Source organism: Maniola jurtina, chromosome 14, assembly GCF_905333055.1.
Source record: "Maniola jurtina chromosome 14, ilManJurt1.1, whole genome shotgun sequence".
In the NCBI taxonomy this organism is placed as follows: Eukaryota; Metazoa; Arthropoda; class Insecta; order Lepidoptera; family Nymphalidae; genus Maniola; species Maniola jurtina.
In genome coordinates, this window is record NC_060042.1 from 728,893 (window position 1) to 753,983 (window position 25,091).

Genomic DNA, 25,091 nt, shown 5'->3' on the forward strand with positions numbered 1-25,091 from the left:
TCTTCAATCTCTCGGTGTAAGTATAGTGACTGATGAGTTGTATTGACCCGGGCGCACTGCTGAATAGAGCCAAGTTGTCAGTCTAAGTGTAATCAAGTCATCGATGTTCAGGTGTAAAAATGAGCTGCTGCTGTCTTGTATTCGCCTGGGTGCACGGCTGTGTAGAGCCAAGTTGTGACTGTTGAAATCTTCAATCTCTAGGTGAACGTACAGTGACTGATGAGTTGTATGACCCGGGCGCACGGCTGTGTAGAGCCAAGTTGCGTCGCTCTAGGTGTAGTCGTTAAAGTCGTCGATAGCGACTCGGCGGTGTCTCTCGGGCGCGGCGGCGTAGGGCGCGGGCGCTCGCGAGGCGGCGGCCTGGCGCTCCGCCTCAGCCCGAGCCCTGAGGCGCTTGATAATACGCAGTCGTTCTAAAGAGTTGGATGCGTACGCTTCGCTACCCGGTTTTAGAGATTGCGAGATTTGGGACGCCAGCTGTGGAGGATAATAAAATAGATAAAGATAAATTATTTGCTCAAATATTGACACAGAAATAATAATTTACATCTGTTTCTTTCTATGACTTACTTGGATGGGAAAGGATAATACTAGTCATGGTTAACATGGCTAATACCCTCTTGAAAAAGTGTTTGTCAAAAATAGTTTCCCCATCATGGCGCACTTACCGCGGCGTGCAGCGCGTGTTGGCGCGCCAGTAGCGCGACGTTCAAGTCCGACACACACTGAGGCTCGACGTGCGCGAGGAACTTGCCTCGCAGCCGCTCGTCTTTGGTCTTTAGAGTGACGCGGTTCATGCCGTGCTCTAATGGCTCCACCACCACGATGCACAGGTTGAAGTGGCCCTGAAACCACGAACATATTGAAGAAAGCTAATATTGTGTATAGAACGCACGTAGCCTATGTCACCCAGACTATTATAACGAATCGATTGACACCTCATTCATCAAAATCGGCTCAGTAATTTAGGCGATACGGTGAAACACACATAAATACAAACCTACATACATAAATTGCTAAAATCATAACCCTTCTTTTTGGCTTTGCTTTTTTTTTGACCCGACTACGGGTCAAAGAAAAAGATTAGGTGGTTACCTTGATGGTGAGTATGTTGAAGTCGTGGCCGGAGTCGTTGTAGACGATGGACACGAAGTCATTGCCGATGTACTTGCGCTTCTCGTTGCAGTGCGGGTCCCGCGCCGAGCTGGGCATCGCTGTCGCCACGTGGAACAGAACCTGTAACAACGGGAGAGGACTTATCATCATTTCCGTCTTCCTTGTCTGTCTTCTGTTAAACTCTTGACAGAGCGATAGTGGCATTCACTGCAGTCAGAGTGAACTGAGTGAGGGAACTCTCGGTATGATCCTGAATCAAAATATACAGGCTGTAACCAGAACGTTAGCAAAAATTTTGCGTTATTATTATACTCCCTACAATCCAATGCCAATATCCATTTGCCTTATCTTGTAGTTTTAGTGGTTTAGTATTTTTCAAACCCGCATTGTATAGCGTGCAAAACTCGGGTCAATGCCCCACCTACGACGCGGCATTGACTTCGAGTGACCTATTTACGGAACGTTCGTTGAGCTCTAGCGGCAGTCAGATGTTTTATTTGCAATATATTGTGAACTTTTTAAAATACAGGATGTTTAAAAAAAATTGCGTAGTTCTTTTTATGGTTATCTTATTAGTAATCATCAGTTTTATATAATTTATAAATACCTGCATGATGTCATCATTCCATACGTAGGTGTACCGGCCGTCTTTGCCACCTTTTTCTAGATTGAGGAACAAATTAGGCTCTTCCGCGCCTTCTAAGGGCACCAGCGTTCCCAGTAACCTCAAGAAATCCATATACCTGAAATACAACAAAGTTTAACAGATTAACTTAGGGGTGTGACGGTTTTAATTAAATCTCGGTACTAGATGGTTTAATGTTTTTTTTTTTTTTTTTTGACGTGACAACGTCTTATAATTCGATAGAGCCGGCTGCACGCACGAAAAAACATGACAAACATGACTCATGCGGCGTTACCTCACTCTGAGGCGTTCCATGCAAGGCTTGAAGTGCAAGCGAGAGCGCGGAACGAGCGACAAAGAAGCACAATCGGCCTTTGTTGTCACGTTCAACTATCGTCAGTAAACCGACTTTACAGACAACCAATTTTTTTTACTAAATCTTTTGTGTTAGTGCATAGTGATAATGTAACTAGTGTAAGTTCTGAAAGAACACGTGAACAAAGTGTATTATAGTATAGAAAGGTTTATTTACTTACCTAACGCTGCCGTATTCGTTTTTTAAAATTGCAACTTCATCATCTTGCTGTCCCGGCCCCACGTATAGGACTCCCACCTGAACATTTATATCAGAGATTAGACAGACAGGCATATTATGTAGTATTCTAAAACTGGTTTTCCGGGTCGACCTGGGTAAGATTGACTGATATAATTGAATAATCAACGGTGTAAACAATTTTTCGACCTAGTTGTTCTTTACACCGCTGGGTTTTAGTGGGTATTTTGGCCGGCGAGCCCCACATATCCTCCCCGTTTCCGGGAGGAATGCGTAAAAGCATTTCCCAGCGATAAAAAAAGTGTAGATTGTGGCGCCTAGTGTTCTGTACTCGCTAATAAGGATATCTGGGCGTCTACTTGTACCTTCCATATTCTACTGGCAGTAGATAGAAGAAGACAGATGTCATTCTTCTATCTACTGCCACAGACAGATGATATTCTTGGTTGCGAAGACAATTCAAATAATTATAAGATATTGTCTACTGTATATTCTTACCTTGTACGTCTCAACGGGCGGTACCAGATCGAGGTTCTTGATGGTCCTTTCGTGGTGTTCCCCCGACACTTTCAGCGGCCGCTCGCTCAGCGCGCTGGGCGGCGCCGGCGCCTCGCCTGCGGTCAGACCGGTTACCATACATTTTATACCTACTTCATTACAATTTACAATTAAAGCTTTAATAGATCAATAGTTACGCACAACAGATGGAATCGTGTAAGGCTAGCACGGGTCTGCCCGCAAAATTCAAATTTAATTTGATTTATCGCAATTTGTAAAATCATACGACAAAGTAGGCTTATGGCATTCTAATAGCGCCAATGGCAGTATCATCTCCACAGTTTTATATAAAAATGTGGTGTCCACTTGAAAGTGGTGTCCAGTTTAAGAAATTAGTCAGAGTATCGACTAATTTATGAGTAACTCACGTCAAACTTATTATTTTGACTAATTTCTTGCTAATAAGCATATTTCAATTTAATTCAATTTCAATCAGATCAAGTTAAAGGCAAGTCTAAAATTAATTAAGTTACCTGGTACAGAGGGTGAGATGGGGTAGGTGCTCATGTTATGGTACAGCTGCAGGAACACAAATGAAGGGGAAACTCCGCCGCCGACGGTTGCTGCACTTGCCCCTGTACTGCTGGGACCACTCGTGATGTTCCTTATATCCCTAGGGAGAAAATCTTTATGTTATGGCGTAGAAATGATACACGTGACATTTAAATGTATTCGTATTATCCATTCTTTCATAGGGCACTACGACACCAGTGGCAGCGCAACCAACCGGGCTACCAAAAAAATGTATACAGCCCTGTGAAACTTGGCTGCGCACCCAATTTTGATGGCGCAACCAATCGGGCAACCAACGAAACGTGTTCAACTCTATGGAGGGTAGTTAACCTGGTGTCCGCTTGGTTGCGCAACCCATCCAGGTTCCTTTTTCAAAGGGCCTCTGTGTAACATACAGGTTGCTTACGCGTTGAATTTGAACAAAAGGTGATGCAAAATTGATTAAGAAATATTAATTAAACAATAGTATGTAAGATTTCGATATAATTACTGTTTAGTCCATAAGGAGTCGATCATAGCCTGCTCAGAATAAAGACGTCTACCACAACGCCGTTGTCCATCACGCGAATCTCGTCGGTTATAAGCTATACCAAATAAATTATATCAAAACTAGCCTGTTTCTTCTAGTAGGGCTCATGACGGAGATGGTGTTGGATCGCTTGGATCGCGCTAACGGCGGCAGTTCGTCCCTCCCGAGGTCACTCTTTTCCGTCCGACTCGTGTTGTGCTCGTGCGACTGCAGCACCACGCGGCTGTCGCTGCTTGTCTGTGAACGGACAAGACTGTTGCAATTACAGGTCGGTTAACAAGAGAGGTCGGTTAACCAGAGAAGTCGGTTAACAAGAGAAGTCGGTTAACAAGAGAGGTCGGTTAACCAGAGAAGTCGGTTAACAAGAGAAGTCGGTTAACAGGAGAGGTCGGTTAACAAGAGAGGTTGATTAACAATGGAAGTATGGATTTTACCTTTTGTAATTGATGGTGTGCGGTCGTGGACGTAGAGTTGTTAGTTTCGGTGTGAGTTTCTCCTTCGCTCTCTGCTCCAGACGTGCCTGTATCAAATTTACCCGTTAAACCGTTAGGTCGGAAATTGCTAAAAAACGAAACGACTATCGGCTCTCTTCTGTACGCACGCTTTACTGTTTTTTTTCTTGAATTCATTTATTGTTTCCTCTCAAATGGGAGAAAAATACAGCCAAAATCGTATAGCTTGGTTTTTTATTCAGATACAAGTTAGCCCTTGACTGCAATATCTCCTAGTGGTAAGTGATGATGCAGTCTAAGATGGAAGCGGGCTAACCTGGAAGGGATATGGCAGTTTTCATTAAACCCATACTCCTTTGGTTTCTACATGGCATCGTACCGGAATGCTAAGTAGCTTGGCGGTACGGCTTTTCCAGCAGGGTGGTAACTAGCCACGGCCGAAGCCTCACACCAGACAAACTCTGTATAGTTCTACTAGCCATGCGGAACTCACCGGGGTCAGACTTGTACGTCATAAGGTGCGGGTGCGGGTGTGCGGGCTGCGGACTGGTTCCGCACATCTCCTCAGGAATGGCCTCACACGATACCCGCATATCGCTTTTTTTATTCGCCTTCTTCGACGCATGCATTGCCATTGGCGCGCTCCTGTACATTTATAAGGTAAGAGGTACATACATCATCTGTATATAAAAAAATATTGCGTGTAATCTTTAAGCGCAGTTGAAGTGAAACTAATCGAGCGTGGGATTCCATCATTGAAAATAAGCCGGTAAAAGTTTCTTAACATGTTCATTATGTAGTATGTGACTTTTAAGGTACTGCAACCTGGTACTATAAAAAAACCTTAATAACAGGATTATCTAGGAGCTGTTCTGTTTGGCGGCCATTTTAAGTAGCCAAAGGCAGATCTGAGTTACTTTCAAATTGCGCCTAAAAAGTATTACTTCAAAAAATTGTACGGGATTTTCTGATCTCATTTGTACGTTAAGAGGGCATACGCACGTGGGTTCGCAGCTAGGCAGCAGTATGAGGTCGTCCACGTCGACCGTCAGCTCACAGTCTTGCAGCTGCAACGAAGGCTCACGAGCGACCGCGCCCTTCCACGACGAGGACATCTCCGGCGACGAGTTCGACCGACGCACCGGGTGACGGGATTTACCCTGCGACACACGGAATTAACCCCCATAAGTTACATTCCGAAGAACAACTCATAGGTTGATAGAAACAGTACCGTTTTGATAAACTAAAAACCCAAGATTTCGTTGGATCACCAAATCAAGTTTAACAAAAAAAATCTAAGTCTCACGCCAAAAGAAAGAGAAAGAAAGAATGAGCAGAGAGCGCGCTGGAGAGAAACTACAATAATTGCATTGATAGAAGGCGCTGTATAGTCGAAAATCCAGAATTTGAACCAGGTAGGTAGGTAGAGTAGGTTAGGTAAATAGGTAGGTTAAAGGTGCTCGCTATTTTAATTTAAAAAAAAAAGTAAGCACAAACTCACAGAATGCAAGTTTTCAGTTCGTGGCTACCACTAGTTATCTGATTGCAGAAAAAGACTCACGAAACAACAGAACAAACCTAGCTATAATGTAGCTTACCTCTGGCACGATTAGCAGCATGTCGTCATCGTCTGTCGTGCTGGACGAGCTCTGCCGCTGCGGCGAGCCGGGGATGTTGATTGGCTGCGTGCCCAATCGCGCGCTTGCCGCAGCGTTCGCCGATTGGAGCGATTTCTTATCGCTGCCTACTACTGTGTCGGAACTGGACAGAGAATAAAGGGGGCAGTTAACTGAAGCGCAGCGGAAATGTGTTCAGCAGACCAATCAGCATACGCTTGTGTATGTACACACGCACGCACGCACATACGCACGTATGGTGAACTCACCTGGATTTGTGCAAGTCAGGCGCGTGTGAGCGTTGTGAAGCCGACCGCGACATCCGAGGCGAGCCTTCCGATGTCTAAACAAATACAAAACTCTTGTACATCTCTTCCACAAAGGAGAAAAATTCTAAGATACTTTACAAAATTCAAATTCAAAAATATTTTCATCACATATTAATAATAATTAATGTGTCTTTTTCTAGATTTGTCCTTGAACCACGCTACAACAGAGCAATGGGTCGATGTGGTTTTTTGCATGGGTATAATTAAATACCTGGAGAGTGACTCATTATCCTGGAAAATCATAGTTTCCACGGGATGTTTAAAGCCCTTAATCCACTCGAACAAAATCCCGGACCTCAGCTAATTTTGAAATAAAAAACAGTCATACCAGGTCAGGTCGGGAGTCCCCGATGCCGCTGGAGAGGTCAGCACTGAGCGGCGGTGACAGTAAAGCTAGCACGTCTTGCAGCGGCCACTCTTGTAGCTGCGACGAACTCATCTGTGGGAATATACGTCAGTTATTCGATGTTTAATCCTACGGACTCGTACGAAGCGATTTACTTCCTCGTTTTTAATACGTACAGCTAGATTTTTTTTTGATATTTCTAGGCTATCTGCAATCAGTCATTTCTGCTAGAATATAAGAATATGGTATGCTCTTCCAGCATCCGTTTTCCCCGTAAGCTATATTGGTACTTTCAAAAGAAAAGTAATAGGCATCTTCTGGGCAGACGCGCTGCACCTTAGGCTGCATCATCTTCTGTTTGGTATGATTGCAGTCAAGCGCAAAGCCTATATAGTAAGAAAAACATGTAGATGTATCTCGCTTACCCGAGACCAGCCCGCACTGTCGTCCTCGTACATACAAGTAATAATCGGCAGTGTATGAGTGTATGATACTCACATGGTTCTGCATCCTCAACAGCCACGACACATCCCCGGTGGGCGAGCGCACGTGCAGCTCCGCCCAGCGCGCGCACCAGCACGGGCAAGACCCGGCCGCCGTGAGCTCGCCTACCCGGGACCAGCCCGCACTGTCGTCCTCCTGCGACGTCAGTGACGAGAAAGAAAGAAAATACATTTGTTTGTTGCTGGTGTCACAGATAAAAACAAAGCAAACGAATGTAACATTTTTATGTGACACCACCCCAATGCCTGCATCATATAAGGTCTCTCCCCTCGAAAAAACTTTTAATACGTAGAATACCCGATTTTTAAGATTTGTAGCTCTTGACAAATTGTATTTCACTTTGAGCGGCAGAATTTCCAGACTACTTTTCTAATTCTTCAAACAAAGTTAAGTGATATATCCGAACTACTTTATAAAGACGAAAAAATAACACTCACCACTTCTTTGGATATCTTTTCAAACCGCTGCGTAAATTGATTAAGGGCATCTATGATAGGGTCCGTGGTCTTGTTGTTTTCCGCAGAGTTTTGTCTGAAACCGACGCGATATTGTAGTCAAAGTAAACAAAAACTTGTCTCACGAAGTTACGTAATACAACAACTATTGCGAACATAAAGTAAACATCGACGAAGCGCCAAATAAGTTGGTGAGAAAGTTATTTAAGCCTTGGCTAAAATTTTGATGCAAACAAACAGCTGTATTTGGAGTTAATTTAATAAATAGTATGGAGTGCTCAAATCACGACAAATTGACAGATATGCCAACTCTTTGTTTTAGCCGACTCGAGTGAAGCATTTTTATATTTAAATTTTTTGCAAGAAAATTCAACACTTCAGACACTGCACCCGATTATATCTTTTTCGCAAACAAAGGACCAGCGTACTTTTTTCGAAGCGCAGCGCACAGCATTTTTAACTGCCAAACCATTATCGACTTTGCTTATATTGAAATAATATCAAAAATGAAGTAACACCATTACTAGTCGGACTTTCCCTTTTCCTTTTAATTTCGGGATAGCTGTGTCAATTGGTTTTTGATATTATTTCAACGTCAGCAAAGTCAGTAATACTTTGGCCAGTTTGCGTCGGCTCTAATTCGCCTCTGCAGATGTTAAGAAATGTCATGATTTGAAAAATATACTTATTCAGCCATTAAAATTGATAGATCAACTCCATTGAAGGGTTGTTTGCTCAAAAATTTACACTTGTGACTCTGGTGAAAATTAACATGACGACTAAACTGTGCGTCTGTGAACAATCAGTCTTAAAAACAAGTAGAACAAGTGTATACGAATCTAAAAGAAACACATTAATATTAATCGTGCAAATGGACGCATTTTTGTAAGCTGACAAATTGTTTGAAGCGAGAAAAAAACATTGGCATACAAAGCCGAAAATAGAATTTTTGAAGATAAAATAGGGCACGGAAAGGAAAAGTGGAACACGGAAGAATGAAGATGGGTTTTTTGGACTCATAGGATTTGTTTTATATCCCTAAAGACGTTATAAAAGCGAAGTGTGTTTGTTAGTCTGTTACCTTTTCCGGGTCCATCATTTAACCGACTTCCGCGAAATTTGGTATAAATGTATAGCTTGTATCCAGGAGACAGACATAAGTTACTTTCATCCAGAAAAATCAAAAAGTTCGTAAGGGAATTTAAAAACGTTACTCCACAACGAAGTCACAGGCATCATTTAGTAAAATCTGAAAGGTATGCTGGGATAGACAGGCCCCAGGAGGGAGAACATACTGGGGTATAGATTTAAGGTAGTTATGGTCAGGACTCGGAGGAAGGGAATGTTTGGGCCTAGCCAGGACTTGCAGGTGATGTTGTGATAAGTACGCAGGTGGAAGGGAATATAAGGTCATAGCCAGGAGTTGGAGCAGATATTTTGGTCAGTATTCAGGGGGGAGAATGCCCCAGCATTCTCAGGTTAAGTCAAGATCTAGGGCAGATATGGCCAGGACTCAGGACAAATGGAACGCTAGGCTGGTCTGAGGGCAAATATGGTGAGTACTCAGGAGGGAAAGAATGCGGGGAACTGGTGTTTAGCTAGGATTTAGGTTGGATATAGGGGCGGTAGTGGGAAGGGATGCTGGGTTATGGGCTCGGGGCAGGCAGGCTGCGGGGCCGACCTGGTGGTGTGTCCGCTGGAGGGCGGCTGCAGCTCGGAGATGGACAGGGAGGAGCAGGAGGTCTCCGTGGAGCGGCTGTGCTGCAGCGAGTACTTGCTGTAGCTACACAAGTACATGTCACGTCACCCGAGGCACCGACACCAGCGGCTCAAGCTAGAGCGTACTTTGACTTCTCATACTTTCATGATCAACCCATTGCCGGCCCATTACTGAGCACAAGTCTCTTCTCAGAATGAGAAAAGTTTAATTCACAGTCTGCCACGCTCGACCAATGCGGATTGGCAGACTTCACACCTCTTTGAGTACATGGAGAACTCTCAGATATGCAGGTTTCCTCACGATGTTTTCCTTCACTATTAAAGCAAGTGATTATTTTATTGGTCAAAAACGCACATAACTACAAGTTAGAGTTGCGTGCTCTTTACATAAGGGTTAAAACGAGACAAAGTGTCTGTCTGTCTTTTTACGGTCTATGTGATTAACCGTTTTTGAAGAAATTTTGTATAGCGATAGCTTGCATGCCAAGACATAGCTAACTTTTAGTCCCGGAAAACAAACGAGTTACTACGAGATTTAAAATAAAACCAGATCTTAAGTCTGAGCAAAGTCAAAGTACACTCTATAGATTTCAGCTCGTTTACATTTTAGGTTTTATGTACACATATTCGCAGCCATTTTGTTATTAGCCACGCTTTATGAAGACTTAGTAATTCTTTCCTGTTGCATGTAAACATAGCATTCAGTCCGAATTAGTATGATATATCACAATAGATTACGATAGAAGGTACCACAAATGCCAAAGCAAAAGCAAAGCTGTTTCGAATCCCTTTTTTGTGAAAAGGTTGTTCTATTTTAATTTTATAATTGCCGACATGCAACCATCCATAGATCGGAAAATGTCCCTTGGTTCCTACCAATTCAATTCTCAGAAGTACATTTGTTTGAAAATAATTATTTATTATTTCAATAGTTTGCATTCGATTGATGTCATTTTTATTACTCCACGTCTATTGTATGGTGGAGTGTGTGTGAGCAGTGTGTAGGTATGTGTGTGCGTGTGTGTTATGTGGAAGTGGGTGTGCGTGTGTGTGTGTGCCGGCGTGTGTGTGAGTGTGGGTATGTGGGAGTATGAATGCGTGTGGGTTTGTTTGCGTGTGAGTGTCCGTGTGTGTATGCGGGTGTCTGTGTATGTGTATGTGTGTGCGCACGTGTGTGTATGCGTCTCACCGTTTGACTTCAGGCGCGTGGTTGGCGTGAACTTGTAGATGGTTGTTGGGCGGCGGAGCAGGCTCGGCGCTGTCGTTCACTTGTAACTGCAAATTTCAACTCGATAACCAATCATATACAGAGGGGACGCGTTATTTCTTACGTCTTAAGAGAATAAAAAGTAGGGTCGAAAGTATCAAAAAGTATTGATATATCCATACTGTCAATTTAGCTTGGTTTATTATTTAACAGAATATACACTGTAAAAATAAATAGAAGTGTTACCGTGGGCGCGGGTGTATCAATGAAATCGTTAAATAAAGGCGGCACGGGTGCGGGCAGGGGACTGGCCGCGCTCTCTGCGTGCTGACGACATAGCGTGGCGCATCTGTAACAACGAGCTTTTTCCATTACTTCACGGCTCTGGATCCTAGCCTTTTGTGCAAGTAATAACTACAGTAATAGTTTTAATATACATCAAATATACCGACAGGGAATGAACCTGCATCGCTCTGAAGCTGTATTTCGGCGCTACAAGTATGAGTATCAGGGAGACAACAAAGACAATCAACCAAATTAGGAGTAGTTTTCAACGCATCAGCGATAACGCTCAATACATACATACAATACAATACATATGCATAATACAACTCTCATCTCATATAATAATACATCTCTTAACGACATAGCTTCTTCCAGTTGTCAGTACAAGTCCAAATATTAAACAATTTGACAGAATATAAACGAATTCAATACATGGGATTATCTGAATACAATTTCAGCATATTTTATCCAAACAATTGTCTAAAAAGTCTGAGATTAGTAATAAATTCACAATGTATACACTTATTAATATGAAATTGTGAGCTTTCACCTTTCGCATAGGCCCTGTTTGATGGAGTTCTGCAAACAGCCGGACGTAGTGATGGTGACCAGTTTGTGCCCCACCAGCCACGTCGTGGACTGACCGCCGTTGAACAGGAACTCTGCCGTGTCACTCCTGCGTAATAAACCATTATGGGAAAACTTACATATTTTGACTTATTATGTAAATAACTGGTACATACCACGATTAATTTGATATTTCTACTTGGTTGCAACACTGCAGTCCTGTCGTGAACACGACTCATGCACCAGATTAATCGTGGGGCAGACCCGTTATTTGCATTATTATGATATGTCTATAAACCACGAAATAAGCCTAAAATGTAAAGATTTTAGGCTTATTTGACTGCGATGTGCTAAAAGAAAAAAGTGATGTACAAGAATTTCGATGTCTTTTTGTGAATAATGCTCCAATCTACAATCAAGTTGTAATATTATGGAAAAACTGATTATAGCTGAGCGATTACAGCAAAATAACATGTCGAATCACAAAACAAATATCCAGGATAGTCAAGTTTTGTCTTTGAAGCCCGTAACTTATAAACATATACTGTTAGTTAAACAGATGGTTACCTTTGCGGTTTAACGCTGCAAGGTGTGAAGGTGTATCTCGCGAGCAGATCCACGCAAGTCTCAGTGAGCTCCACGTGGAAGGCGGCTGGGGCGCCGCGCGAGCCCGACAGCGGCGCGCGGGACACCGCGCGGGAACCCTGCCAACAAGGGTCACTTAGCGTAATGCTATGCAGCTTTACGAACACCTCGTTCTGTAGGCAAAACCATCAACCATTGACGCATGTTCGCCACAAGTTCACCCTCGTTTACTTTCCTATATCTATTCTGAAAGATTGTAACCCCAATATGCAATATTTTTTTAAAAGAATATTAGCCATGCTAATCATGACTTATACTCCCCTTTCCCCTCCAATTAAGCGTAAAGCTTGTGCCAGGAGTGAGTACGACAATAGTACAACGGGCGGGGTTTGAACCGCCGACCTCTCGGAATTCAGTCCGCTCCTCAACCGTTGAGCTATCGAGGCTCTTATTGATCATTATAAGTATAGGTCGTTATGAAATACTCGCGTATTTCGCAGAGCCCCTATGAAAAAGGACCCCGGATGGATTCTAAACTAGTTCATCGAATAAATACGTGAGTATAACCGTCACGATAGTTCTAACGTTAAAATAAATTGATTGAATTAAATGAATTGATTTTTGCTTTATTGATTTTTTGGCTAGCTTGTTCGGTCAGAAAAAATCGGTCAAGTGTGAGTCGGACTCGTACGCGAAGGGTTCCGTTTAATCGTACAAGAAACAGCACTTTTTAATTTTTTTGAGACGTAACCACAAATTCAGGATTTTCGGATTTTTTCCTATACTTGTGCTGTCAGACATTGCTACCTGCCTTTCATGATAATAGGTCACCCATTGAAAAAAAGTTTTTTTCTTTCTTTACTTTCTTTCTAAAGGTTTTGATTTCCCCAAATTGACAGACACGACACACAGACATAAAATGAAGTGATAAGGGTCCTTTTTTTGAATCTTCTGGACTCTAAAAAGGGAAGAACATAAAAAAGTGACCTTACCAGACTAGAGCTGCGTTGTCTGTTGGAGGAGTCTTCGTTAATGGCGCTGTTGCCGGGCTGGTAGTTGTTAGTCTTGAACGCCTGTTGCTCCTCGAACGGCATGATGATGTAGTTGTGCAGACCCTGCCCGCAAAACATTCCATTGATAACACTGATGTTACAATAAAATGATATTTATTTATTTTATTGTAACATCTATATGTTATGTATCTATTGTAACATATGTTGATATGTCTAATATGAGTGCAATGATGTACTCCTTCACGGTTTTCAGCTTTTTTCCTTTACTTACCTACCTACCTGCCAAATTTCATGATTCTAGATCAACGGGAAGTACCCTATAGGTTTCCTTGATAGACACTTCAGTCGGACAGACGGACAGACAGACAAACAGACAGACAGACAACAAAGTGATACTATCAGGGTTCCGTTTATCCTTTTGAGGTACGGAACACTAAAAAGGCAGCCATATGGCGACATGTTATTGTGTAATGCACTCACATGTATGATGAATCGCACGAAGTTCCTGCGGTAAGAGAGGCGGCACTTGAGGAACCAGGCTGCGATGACGTGATGCGCCAGCGACACTACGTAGTGGTTGTAGCGCGACGGGTTCGTGTAGGGCAGCAGGATGGCGAACACCGACATGTACTGGTCTTCCACGAACGAGGCGAACACGCGCGGCAGCCGCGTTAACGCTGTGAACAATTATTACAGATACCAGAGCTAGACTCAATTTCTAGCCTACTTTACGTACTCTCCATATTTCCATCAACGTATTTGGTGCAACCAGTGTTAAATCCCATAAACAGCACCACATTACAAAAATTAGTAAGAAACGGGTTGTCCTAGTCAGGTTTTCAAAGATAAAGGTCCTCAATTTGTAGTTAAGTTTAAGAAGCAGTTTTTTTCATCTAAGATTTGCCTACCACATTTATAACAATTCTCAGTCAATAACTGAAAAGGGATATATGTACTAGTAAGATCTTCACCAACAATGAACAACAATTACATGGGAAAAATAGAATGGAAAAAATTCCAGTACTTCTGGCATCATCTTTACCATGGTGTCACGTCTACAGTATGGGCCTGACGATGGAATTTGTGTCGGACGTCTTGACAGGTCCAGCAGCACTCCTGGTAGCATTTTATCATTCCATTTCATGTCTCTAACAGTCTTGATGACTTAGAAGCAATATGTAAAAGTGGTCTTACTCGATAGGAACTCCAGCATGGGGCTGGCGATGGCCTTGGTGTCAGAGATCTTGGATAGGTCGAGCAGTACTTCTGGCAGCATCTTCACCATCGTATCACGCGTTTCTAACGTGAATATCGTCAGAGCGTTGATGAATGGCTGCGGCGTTCGGAGCACTAAAGGACAAAAAATATATTCAAAAAAAGACTCGGCTTTCCATAAAACTAGCAGCCATCTTTTCGTAGTATACACAAATAACACAGAAGTAGGTTTTTTAAAATCTGATTAGGTTACAAGATGATGCCCGCGACATCGTCCGCGTACGTTTCAGATCTTCAAACATTTCAACATGGGAACTCTTTAATCTTCCACGATGAAAAGTAGCCTATGACCTTCCCCGGGATCCAAATTATCTCTGTGCCATTTCGTCGAAAGTCAAACTCAGTTAAACGGATGGGCCGTAAAAAGCTAGCAGATAGACCAGTCATAATTTCGCATTTATAATATTAGAATGGATTACTACTCGATGTTCTTATTTTTACTAGTCTTGAATGTGATGAAATTTTCTATTGTTATCGATATGGTACATTCCACATACCCATTCCATACTTGAGAAGACACCTGACAATTTTCTGTTGCGTTTGTGGCTCGAGGTAAGCGTGGTAAGACGCCAAAGCAGCGAGGGCAGGTAGCGCCGCCGCGTGTAATTCCGATACTAGAAGCTTTCGACCTGGTGGACCTGTTCTCAGAGGCTCGGGTACGCACAGGTTACGGTCCGATACCTGAAAAAATTAACGATTAACAACTTACAATACTTATTGATGGCATTACCATAGTGACGGTAGCAAACACTTACGAATCCGGGTAGACGAGCTATCCGAGTAAAGCCACAGTTTGGTTGCTCTACAACTATTGTTACCGACAGTGGACAACAACTCATATCCGAGTCTCTCAAACATATTCATCTCATTGGGACATATTCAGCCAATACTAAGACTTTGTTCAATCCATACTAATATTATAAATGCGAAAGTGTGTCTGTCTGTCTGCTACCTTTTCACGGTCCAACAGCTTAACCGATTCTGACGAAATTTGGTACAGGGTTAGCTTATATCCTGGGAACGGACATAGGCTACTTTTTATCCCGGAAAATCAAAGAATTCCCACGGGATCTTTAAAAACTTTAATCCACGCGGACGAAGTCGCAGGCATCCTCTAGTGTCTTAATACTTTGTCTTTGTTTTGGGATGCAACTTTGTTCTTGTATCACATATCACCAGATCAAGGTAGTTGTGCCATGTCTTGAAAATTATAAAACATTTCATAGGTATGTCACAATTTTGTGTTTGAGTCATATTTACCATAGAGCAAAGTGTAGAGGCGAGCAAGTCAAGATCCTGCGCGCGGCGGCCCACGGCCAGCGCACGCGCATGCAATAAAGGTGGCAACTCGCGCAGTATGTGCGCTAGTACTGACCAATCCGCTTCGCTCGCTAACGCGGCGGTTAGCGTGCGCGCCGCGCGGCCCACCGGTATTGGGCATGCACCCTGAAATGATACCAATATACAATGTTGAAACAATTACTTTGCCTACTTCCGCAGTTTTTACGTCTTATCTAAGATCGCTGATAGCTTAGATAGCTAAGACGTCGGTCTTCTATTCGGGAGCTCGGGGGTTCGATCCCTTTTGAATTTCCGGAGTTATGTGCGTTTTGAGCAATTACTTTAACAGTGCTTTAACGGTGAAGGAAAACTTGCATATCTGAGATGTCTCCACAGTGTTTTCGAAGGTGTGTGAGGTCTGCCAATTTGCACTAGGATAGCGTGGCGGACTATGGCCTTAAGCTCTTCTCATTTTGAGATGAGACCCGTGCTCATTAGTGGGCCAGTGATGGGTTGATGATGATGTCTTATACGAAAGGCTTATGGCGCATTACCGGCGGTAGTTCCTTTTGCGTAGCGGGCTGCGTCCCTCGCGGCGCCGGCGGCTCGGCGAGCAGAAAGGGCGAGCAAATCGGCCGCGCGCGAGCCGCCGCCAAGCCGTGGACTGGTTGTTTGTTTTCATAGCAAAACCCCACGCAGTTCAGTGAGTTCGCACGTAGGCCGAATAGCATGTCCAGGATCTGCCGACAGTACAAAAATAACAATGTCGAATTGATGTCCGTTGTCGTCATAGGTTGGGGGGTACCAGGACTCTTCGAAAATCACCTTCTGGCATGATGGATTGATGATGTGAAGGGGGTAGCAAGAAGTGGTCAGATGAGGAAGACTGACAAGCTCTTTACTCCTTTTTCTTCTTCTTCTTCTGTATTCTTCTTAGACCGTCTGCGATCCACTATCGCCTCCACTTCACATTTTCTCGTCAAAACCTATAGCCGCCAGATACAGCAACAATTTTCTGACTGGAATTGAAATAGCATCCTCCAGGTATACAATGTGTTTCCCTAGGTGGATGATACGTTTATGCATTAGAGAGGTGCAAAAGCAGCTATGTGCATCTGAGTCTCGACTGTCTCCTGGCACAGTCTTCAGATGTCTGTGCCCTATAGGTTACGGTTGTACAACTCTTTGCTTACCTTGAGCCGTATATCAGGATGGTGGTGCAGCAGCGCCGGTCGTCGGTAGTGGTGGTCCAAGTGTTCGAGCAGCACCAGGAAGGCTCGAGCGGCGTGCGTGGCCGGCGTACGCAACAATTTGTCGTGCAGCAGATCCAACAAGCCGGTCGCCGCGAGTCGCAAGTCTGAGGTGTCCGCGTCCGCGGGGATTGATACTTCTGTTACGTACATGTCGAACGGACGGTTCAGTATCTGGGGAAAGTGTAAACGGGATTTTATTACTTATATTGATTGGTTTGGGATAGTAACAAACAGATTCAAAAGATTTAGGATTTTTGTGCACTGTATCCGATCCGAAGTCCAGAATATATTCTCTAATTCGGAGCATTGTTCACAATTCAAATTAATACAATGTCTATGTGGAGTTTATATCTCCTGTTTTGTCGAGTTACAGCTTATGGTTCCTTGTATATTGTAGACCTCCGCAAAGTAACGTTTAAACGTAATGTGACGGAATTACATTCGTAATTTTCTCACCTAAATCTATATCTGCGCTACAGAAAGTATGTAATTACTATTACAATTACTTTTATACATAGTACATAATATCGAATATTTGAAACCACCGAGTTTCTTGCTGGTTCTTCTCGGTAGGAAAGGCATTCCGAACTAGTGGTGGATGTTTTTGACGATTCAGAAGTACTTATAAAAGTCTAATTGAATAAAAATATTTTGAATTTCTAATTTTATGGTGGTACCTTCTCGAGCTGGTCTATGAGGTCCACGCAGGCGTCTGAGGAGCACATCTTGGCCAGGTCGGGCAGCGCGCGCGCGGCCGCGGCACGTATGGACACGTCCGCGTCCAGCGCGCACGCGCCTGCCACCGCGCCGCCCACGCGCTCCGACAGCTCCTCGCCGTGCGTACACCTGCGGAGTACGGAATACGCATACATTGCGTTTCGTACACCATTGCTTACAAAAAAAAAAAACAATCACGTGCGTGTCAGACTCGCGCACCGAGAGTTCCGTACTCGGGTATATTCCGATATTTTGCACGTTAAATCAAAAACTATTAAAAAATATGCATAAAAATAAATAAAAATCTGTTTTAGAATATACAAGAAAAGCCTTTTCATGGGGTATCATATACCACACTTGGTGTAGTTATCGTACTTTGAAAATTGAAAATACTAGTTATTTATTCATGAACACATAATTTGTTTAATTTGTCTAATTAAATGTAACCACAATTTCGCGGTTTTCGGATTTTTTTCCTTTACTTGTGCTATAAAACTCACCTACCTGCCAAATTTCATGATTCTAGGTCAACGGGAAGTACCCTATAGGTTTTCTTGACAGACACGACAGACAGACAACAAAGTGATCCTATAAGGGTTCCGTTTTTTCTTTTCAAGTAAGGAATCCAAAAAAGGCATATTAACTGCAACGGCACTATACCTGTGTCTCTTGATGTAGGTGAGAAGCGTAGACAAGGCATGCAACCGCACGGGTAGCCGCGACTCTAACCGCACGTATCGCTCTGCTATCCGCAGCGCCGCGCTCGCGTCTCCTCCGCCCAATGCTGATAACCTCTCTGATATTAACCGCATCGTTGACGCCTCCTGACATACATAACCAGCATAAGTGGATATAGCTATATTGTTTAAATTTTGCGCGCTCACGGTAAACGACCCGAACTAAGATGTTAAAGGGCACGCGAGCGAGGAAACTAAAATTGCTGCGTGTTAGAAAGGGAAAACGTATACCTAGTTAAATTAATGCAGCAAACAAGATAGATAGATAGATAGTGCAATGAACACAAGTGAAGTGAGTAGAAGAAGCGTTACCGGTCGGTCATGTCCGCATGAGTCGATGAGGTCCAGCAAGGCTTCGGTGTCGCCTAGATACTGCCCGGCTTCGTGCAGCTGCTCTATAGACGTGATGAGCGCGTGTACCCGGTTGTGAATCAACTCGTTGGGCGGGTCAAACGTTTCTGTCGAGCATACAAACTGTTGTTTTGGTGTCCAACAAACAAACTTTTTTTTACCATACATATTTTTTAAAATTGCGATTTACAATTATTTTTTTAAATTTCTATTTATTAAACTTATAGAATGTACAGGGCATTTTTGTTACGTTGAGCGCCACAAAACCACAGTCGGTTTTACCGGGCTTAAACATTTACTTAAATTTTTACCAACTTCTGCTGGCCCGATTTTTTTCTTGCGATGTAATGAAATGATTCTTACATGAAACTGAGTCGATCAGCACTAAAAAGAATTTAATCAATTTATATTTTGGTTAAAACATTTACTATGCCATAAAAAAGATTTTGACGAATTGAGAACCTTCTCCTTTTTGAAGTCGGTTAAAAATGGTTTTCACAAAAAAAAAAGACCTAATGTTTCCTAAGAAAGTTTCCCTGTATCTTCTATGGTTTTAGATTTCATCATACTGTCCCAGTTAAAAAAAAAACAGACTGTATAGGCACACGCTTGAATACAATCACACTGAGTAGTAAGTGATGATGCAGCCTAAGGTAATGGTTGCAGCCAAGCACTAATCTATAAAAAAAAACCCAGATTAACCCGAAAAACCCAGAAAATTTTCGGGATTCATCAATTCAAAAATTGCAGAATAATACATACTGTCTTGTTGCAGCACAGCTCTCACGATATCTAGTACTAGGTCCCAGGTCACTTCATGCAACTCCATGGGCACTCGCGCCACGAGGCTCTCTAATGCTACCACCACTTCGTACGTCACTACTAGGTGACGACCGGTTAATGCCTGCAATTAATAATAATTGCATCTGTTGGAAAAGTCTAGAAACAAGCTATAAAAGGTAAAAATTGTGTACCCTTATCCGCTACAAACCCTGGCGTCATACCCATTTGTTTCTTTATACTCGTACTCCGCATTGCTGAGGGTTGTGACCTCTTTTTGTTCATCCTATAATGGTAGGAGTTCTCTTGAGATAATAATGCGGCGGTCCCAGATCCTTCCGCATACAACTCGACTAAGAGAACCGGATTTCGACTCTTAGGTTAATTCACAGTTATTATCAGATGTTAGTGATAATAACCGGGACCGAGGGCTTAACGTGCTCTCCGGGGCACGGAGCTAACAAAAAGGCCAAATTCAGAGCTCCAAAGTCGATCACCCATCCAGTTACCGACTTGGGTCAACGTTGCTTAACAATTGGAATAGATTTATATGCGTTGTCATAACTAGGCCACACGTCCTTCCAAGACCCATTTAGATATTGTATGTATGTGTATTGTAATAAAGGCTTGACCAAACCAAAAATCACCAAGGATTGTGATATGGTTTGTTACTAATGATAATGATCAAAAATAGGGTTGTCACCTTGAGGAACGCGGGCAGCACTGCCAGGTAGGACACATTCAGGGTGTGCACCCTCCTGGGCCCCCACAGCGCCATGGTGATGTAGAACACGGCGCCGCGTGCCAGCCCTGCGCTCTCGTCGTCTTCGGACGTGGCTTCGCCGGCCGCGCGGACTAACTCCACCATCTCTTGCAGCGCCGCGTGGCCCATGTCCGCACCAACCACGCAACGCATCAGCTGCAATGTGGGGGGCAATATTAGTAACGGACTAATGTAATATCACCAACATGAGGGACATATATTAGTAACGTGGGGGACATCATATTATCAACATGGGGGTATCGATTATATTAACATGGAGGACATAATATTACAAACATGGGGATAATATTATTATTACCAACACAAGGGATATAATACAGGCAGGACAATAAATGACTCTTTCGCAAATTTCAATGTTGTATACAACATTTTTAATTAACTTCTTGCACATTACTTTTTGCACATTCTAAGAATAGTGAATACATTTTGAAAGCTCGACATATTTGCGCTACGTGTCAACTATCATGTCAAAAGTACGATTTTAGTCTTAGGGCCGGGGCACATATGGCGAAGCGCAGCGCAGAGCATTTTTCACAGTCAAAATATTATTGACATTATCCTCATTAGAATAATATCTAAAATCAATTGTGCATCCGTGCGAATACTTGCGCATTCGCGCGCAGTCCCGCGCGTGCTCGCGCATTATCTGGTACAAATTCACGAGATTAGAAAACTTCACGGGCATGCTCTGCGCTGCGCTCCGCCATATATGCGCCGGCCCTAAGTATTTAGTTTCGGTACTTTTGAGAGATGACAGTTGACACATAAAGCAAATCTGGGGAGTGAGTTCACAAGATTTATGCATTATATTATAATATTTTTTAAGACATGTTAAATTGTGGGCCGACCTTCCAACTGTTCTGGCAGTAGTTTTCAATAATGACAGTCCTGCACAGGGCTGCCACGAATGTCCCGAGTGCTTCTCGCGGTAGGATCGAGTACGAGACCACGGCCTCTAACAGCGAGAGGCAGCCCTGCACGACGCTCGCATCGCTCGAGTACACGCATAGGTGGCATGCGTTGCTGGAAGACAAGTTGTAGTGAAAATGTGCGCAAAATGGACCAACCAAGTGCGAGTAGGGCCTCGCTCTTTTATGTTTCAGTACAAAATTATATTTTGGTTATGAACTACTTTATGAATCGTTGTTTTCAGTATTTGTTGTTTAAATACTACATAATATACCGAAATTTCACATTCGTAACATGTTTATAGCTCGTTCACACAGGCTTCGTAAGCGTTGCGTAAGCGTAGACGTAGCGCGTACCATTGCGTTGTAATGTAAAACACGGCACACCGCTTGCGTAAAGCGTGGACGTATGCGTAACCTGGTGTGTTAGGGGTTTACGCGCGCCACTACGCACGTGTCACGTGTACGCAATTGGTGTGAATCGGCCTTTAGTATTTAAGACAGACCCTGTCATTAAATGGTCTAAAACTGACCACTACCCTAGGGAGGGCCATACTGGGAATCTGTTGACTGAACTATTAGGGATTTTTGAACTGAAAACTTTTTTAGTACTGTTGTGATATGAAACTGAATGTGATGAAAAACGATAGCAAAAAGAGACCAACAGAATCAGGCAGAATACATAATACAGTGTCTCCTATTATTTTATACTTTCGTTACCATAACTTGGGGTTGTACGTCTAAACCCTAAACGGTTAGTATAGCATTGATTGGCACAGATTGAACACTTAAGTTAAAACACACACACGCATAATGTAAATGCTGAGCTTAAGTTGAAGTTCCATGAGAGATAGTACTTACTTCACAATTCCATGCACAATATCTTCATCCAAATAAGCAGCGTTGAATTTAACAATGTTGATGATGAGGTTCACAAACTCCACAATGTGCGCCGGCACCTGGAGCTGCGGCAGCCATTCCAACAGGAATGGGCCGATCTGGAATAGACAAAAGTTATTTGATATGCAAGGCTGCAATGTTGTTATTTGTGTTTTGCAAGCGTTAGGATACTTTGTGAGTGGTTCAAAAATAGAATTCTAAGCATAGCAAGGAATTCAAAAGCATGAGACGCAAATGACTTTGCACTCAAATCAAGCAGCTTCTGACATAGGTGCTGCATAGATCCCATTGCAACACATGCAGAGTATTAGCTAATCAATACTAATATTATAAATGCAAAAAGTCTGTCCAGGTTTTCACAGGTCATCCGTTTAATCAATTTTGATGAAAGGTACAGCTAGTAGATGGCTTGCATCTAGGCTATTTTTGTTCCTGGAAAATTAAAAAATCTCACAAGATTTTTAAAAAAGTAAATCCACAGATAAAGTGGGCATCACTACTTGGTACAGTAGCCAGCAGGAAATATTGTACATCAACCTTTAGAAAGGGACTTCAGCTTATATAAAATAGTATTTAGTGTTAGACTTTTCATAGTATTTTTACATTTTAATAAACTCACCATTTCTTCAAGAAACTTAATGTCTTTTCCAGTATTAAGCAGGGTGTATAGAAGCTTGAAACGCAGCTGGTAGTCCTCAGGAGGGTGGGTGCTATGGGTCCTCTGGAGATATTGGAACAGAATGGTGCGCATGATGATCAGGTCAGGTTGGCCCTCCGCGATGCAACGCAGGAGGCCCAGCGCTGCGTGGCGGGCTTCGGTGTTTGGGTCTTCTAGTAGGTCTCTTGTGCATGTCCATATTTTTTCTACTCCACCCTGAAAATTTCGAAAAAAAAATTGTGCTGGAAGACTAAACAATTCTAGTTTTCAGTGATGACTTGGATCTGAGGCATGGTCGTTAGCTATGGGCTAAGAATAGAAAGTTGTGCGCTAAGAAAGGTCATTTAACAGGCGATGCAGAGCACAATACTTGGCCTTTGGAATCTTGGAATTTGAATGCCTGGAGTGGGAGACCCGTGGAAGCAAACCAAACATGTTGAAGTGGCATTGGGCGGGGCACATAGTTCAAACATTCAATAGACATTGGGCCCCCAAGATTCTAGATTGGAACCTTGCCCCAGAAAACACAGTGAATTAGACAAGAGTCAGAGAGCCACTGGATTCAGGCGGTAATTTTACTCAAAATGAAATGTGACAGTAAAACTGTGTGATATTGATAATTGAGAATGTATTGAGTACATATTTACAAATGAAACTAATTGATTAATTTTCAATCTAATATCAAAAATCTCAATTTTTTAAATGAAATCAATAATCTAGTTAAAATAGCAGTTTGCCAGCTATATTTAATGATTTCAAAAGGTTTTCTCAGAAAATAATTACAGTTTCTTGTAAATAAACTAGTGATGTATAAAATGCAATGTAAATTGTGTTTTAATAAGACGGACAAATTATACAAAACTCACAAAAGTAGAAGAGATCTAATAAGATGTGTGATCTAGTGTGACATATGTGATACAGTATTTTTAAGTATTTACTTTAGATGCAATATAACAAATCAACAACTTAACATATCTACACATAAATAAGACTTGTCTTGACTGACTGACTGTTCTATCACAGTGTAATAGCTGGGGTTAGTAACTTGAAATTTTGACAGTAGGTTCCTTTTATGATGTGGACACTCACTAAGAAATAATTTTTGGAAATTTCATCCCTAAGGAGGATTAATAGGGGATTTCAAGTTCTATATAGGTATGAAAATTGGTATTTGGGTTTTCGGATAAAAATAAAGTAGTGCTTCAGGATTTTCAAAAATTCCATTTGAGTGATGCTGGGGTTGATCAGCTAGTTTTATATAAAAAATCATTGGAAATTAATGTAGCCTATGATAGTACAGAATGAGTATATGTGCAGGTTTTAGTTCTTGCAGAGTTTATACTTTGTGGTACAGTCCTATTCTATGGACTAAACAACACTGAATACATTTACACAGTTATGGTATTATAATTTGCATTATCTTGCCATTAATTAGCTGGAAATCATGACAGCAACAAAACATGTACATAGAACAATGCAATTTTGTGACAGTTATAAATAATTGCAACAGATTCATGTAAATTGTAAGAATAGCAAACATATGGAATTTTCGCATATAAATTGCAATAGAATAATAAGAATTGCTTTCTAAAATTAATATTTTACTTAAAAACAGCACAGCGATAGTTGTTTTAATGAATAATTGCAATAAAATAGTTATTATTCACTAAAACAGTTATTTTGACCAAAATTGTGTATTTTAGTCAATAGATGGATTTTAATGATATTATTTGTACAATAACCACAAAGGCCCAAATGATACATTGGTGCTAGAAATACAATAGTGAGCCCAAGGTTGTGCAAGACACACAAGCAAGTATGCAGACAATATGACTTACTTCTTGTACTCGAATCTGCAGAACCTTCTCCCCGACCTCCTTGATAGCTCGCAGGCGACGGTGCAGCGGAGACTCCGGCCCCAATTCACGCCGTAGCTCCGGAGAAACCACCAGCTCGCTGGTCGCCGCTACGGGCGCTGCACCGCACAAAACACACAATCAACCACATATCACACCTTACCGGCGGCCCCCCGACTCTACAAAACACGATACCCACCCGTAGCACCCTTCTTGAAGAACACTTTCAACTTTTCTTGAAGGGACTTTGTGTCCCTGTCTCTCGAGCCCATTGTACTGCACCGCGCGATCCGGTGTCGACTCGATGTTGTCTTACAGCTAGAACTAGGCGCGGCGATTACCTATGCGTGTGAAATTGGAAATAAAAACTCATATTTGTTGAAAATTATTCTCACTACCGCTGTGCTTTGCTATTCACCATCTGACAGTTTGATAGCCCTCCCTCCGCACAGCTGACAGATATCAATTCGTGAATTCATTACACGACGAACAAAACAAGAACAGACACCACAAATACTTTGTGGCATTATGAGCACATAATCACTATTTTTTTGTGACGATAAACATGGAATATTTTCGTGATAAAAATAGGTGACAATAAATTATGTAGTAAACAACG

General features: G+C 42.3%; 1 protein-coding gene across 5 annotated transcripts; it reads right to left on the reverse strand.

The window, feature by feature from the left end:
* Positions 1 to 193: 193 nt before the first annotated feature.
* On the reverse strand, positions 194 to 25,091 carry LOC123872099 (tuberin). 5 transcript variants are annotated; one of them, XM_045916233.1, is made up of 38 exons: positions 24,672 to 25,091; positions 24,455 to 24,591; positions 22,578 to 22,832; positions 21,920 to 22,056; positions 20,999 to 21,173; positions 20,070 to 20,285; positions 19,349 to 19,490; positions 18,548 to 18,693; positions 18,159 to 18,322; positions 17,459 to 17,627; positions 16,722 to 16,952; positions 16,083 to 16,268; positions 15,508 to 15,693; positions 14,745 to 14,928; positions 14,167 to 14,322; positions 13,453 to 13,649; positions 12,952 to 13,074; positions 11,942 to 12,078; positions 11,358 to 11,483; positions 10,769 to 10,871; positions 10,505 to 10,590; positions 9,278 to 9,379; positions 7,579 to 7,672; positions 7,136 to 7,276; positions 6,620 to 6,730; positions 6,232 to 6,305; positions 5,945 to 6,107; positions 5,349 to 5,506; positions 4,840 to 4,991; positions 4,329 to 4,414; positions 3,980 to 4,131; positions 3,326 to 3,465; positions 2,793 to 2,908; positions 2,278 to 2,354; positions 1,724 to 1,859; positions 1,096 to 1,236; positions 669 to 845; positions 194 to 477 (listed from the first exon to the last, which is right to left on the reverse strand). In XM_045916233.1, the coding sequence occupies exons 1-38, from the start codon at positions 24,742 to 24,744 to the stop codon at positions 271 to 273; spliced, it is 5,556 nt and encodes a 1,851-aa protein (XP_045772189.1). In that variant the 5' UTR covers positions 24,745 to 25,091; the 3' UTR covers positions 194 to 270. The 5 variants fall into 5 exon arrangements, with proteins under 5 accessions (XP_045772189.1, XP_045772185.1, XP_045772184.1 ...); XM_045916229.1 differs by having other exon boundaries at positions 7,136 to 7,285; XM_045916228.1 differs by having other exon boundaries at positions 11,942 to 12,132.

Excerpts from the sequence above, each read along its gene's own strand:
- LOC123872099 (XM_045916228.1), bottom strand. The coding sequence starts at position 24,744 with ATGGGCTCGAGAGACAGGGACACAAAGTCCCTTCAAGAAAAGTTGAAA. Across the intron at positions 15,694-16,082 it reads CGCAAAAGGAACTACCGCCG|GGTGCATGCCCAATACCGGT; the intron begins GTAATGCGCCAT and ends GTATCATTTCAG. Across the intron at positions 478-668 it reads AACACGCGCTGCACGCCGCG|CTGGCGTCCCAAATCTCGCA; the intron begins GTAAGTGCGCCA and ends TATCCTCCACAG.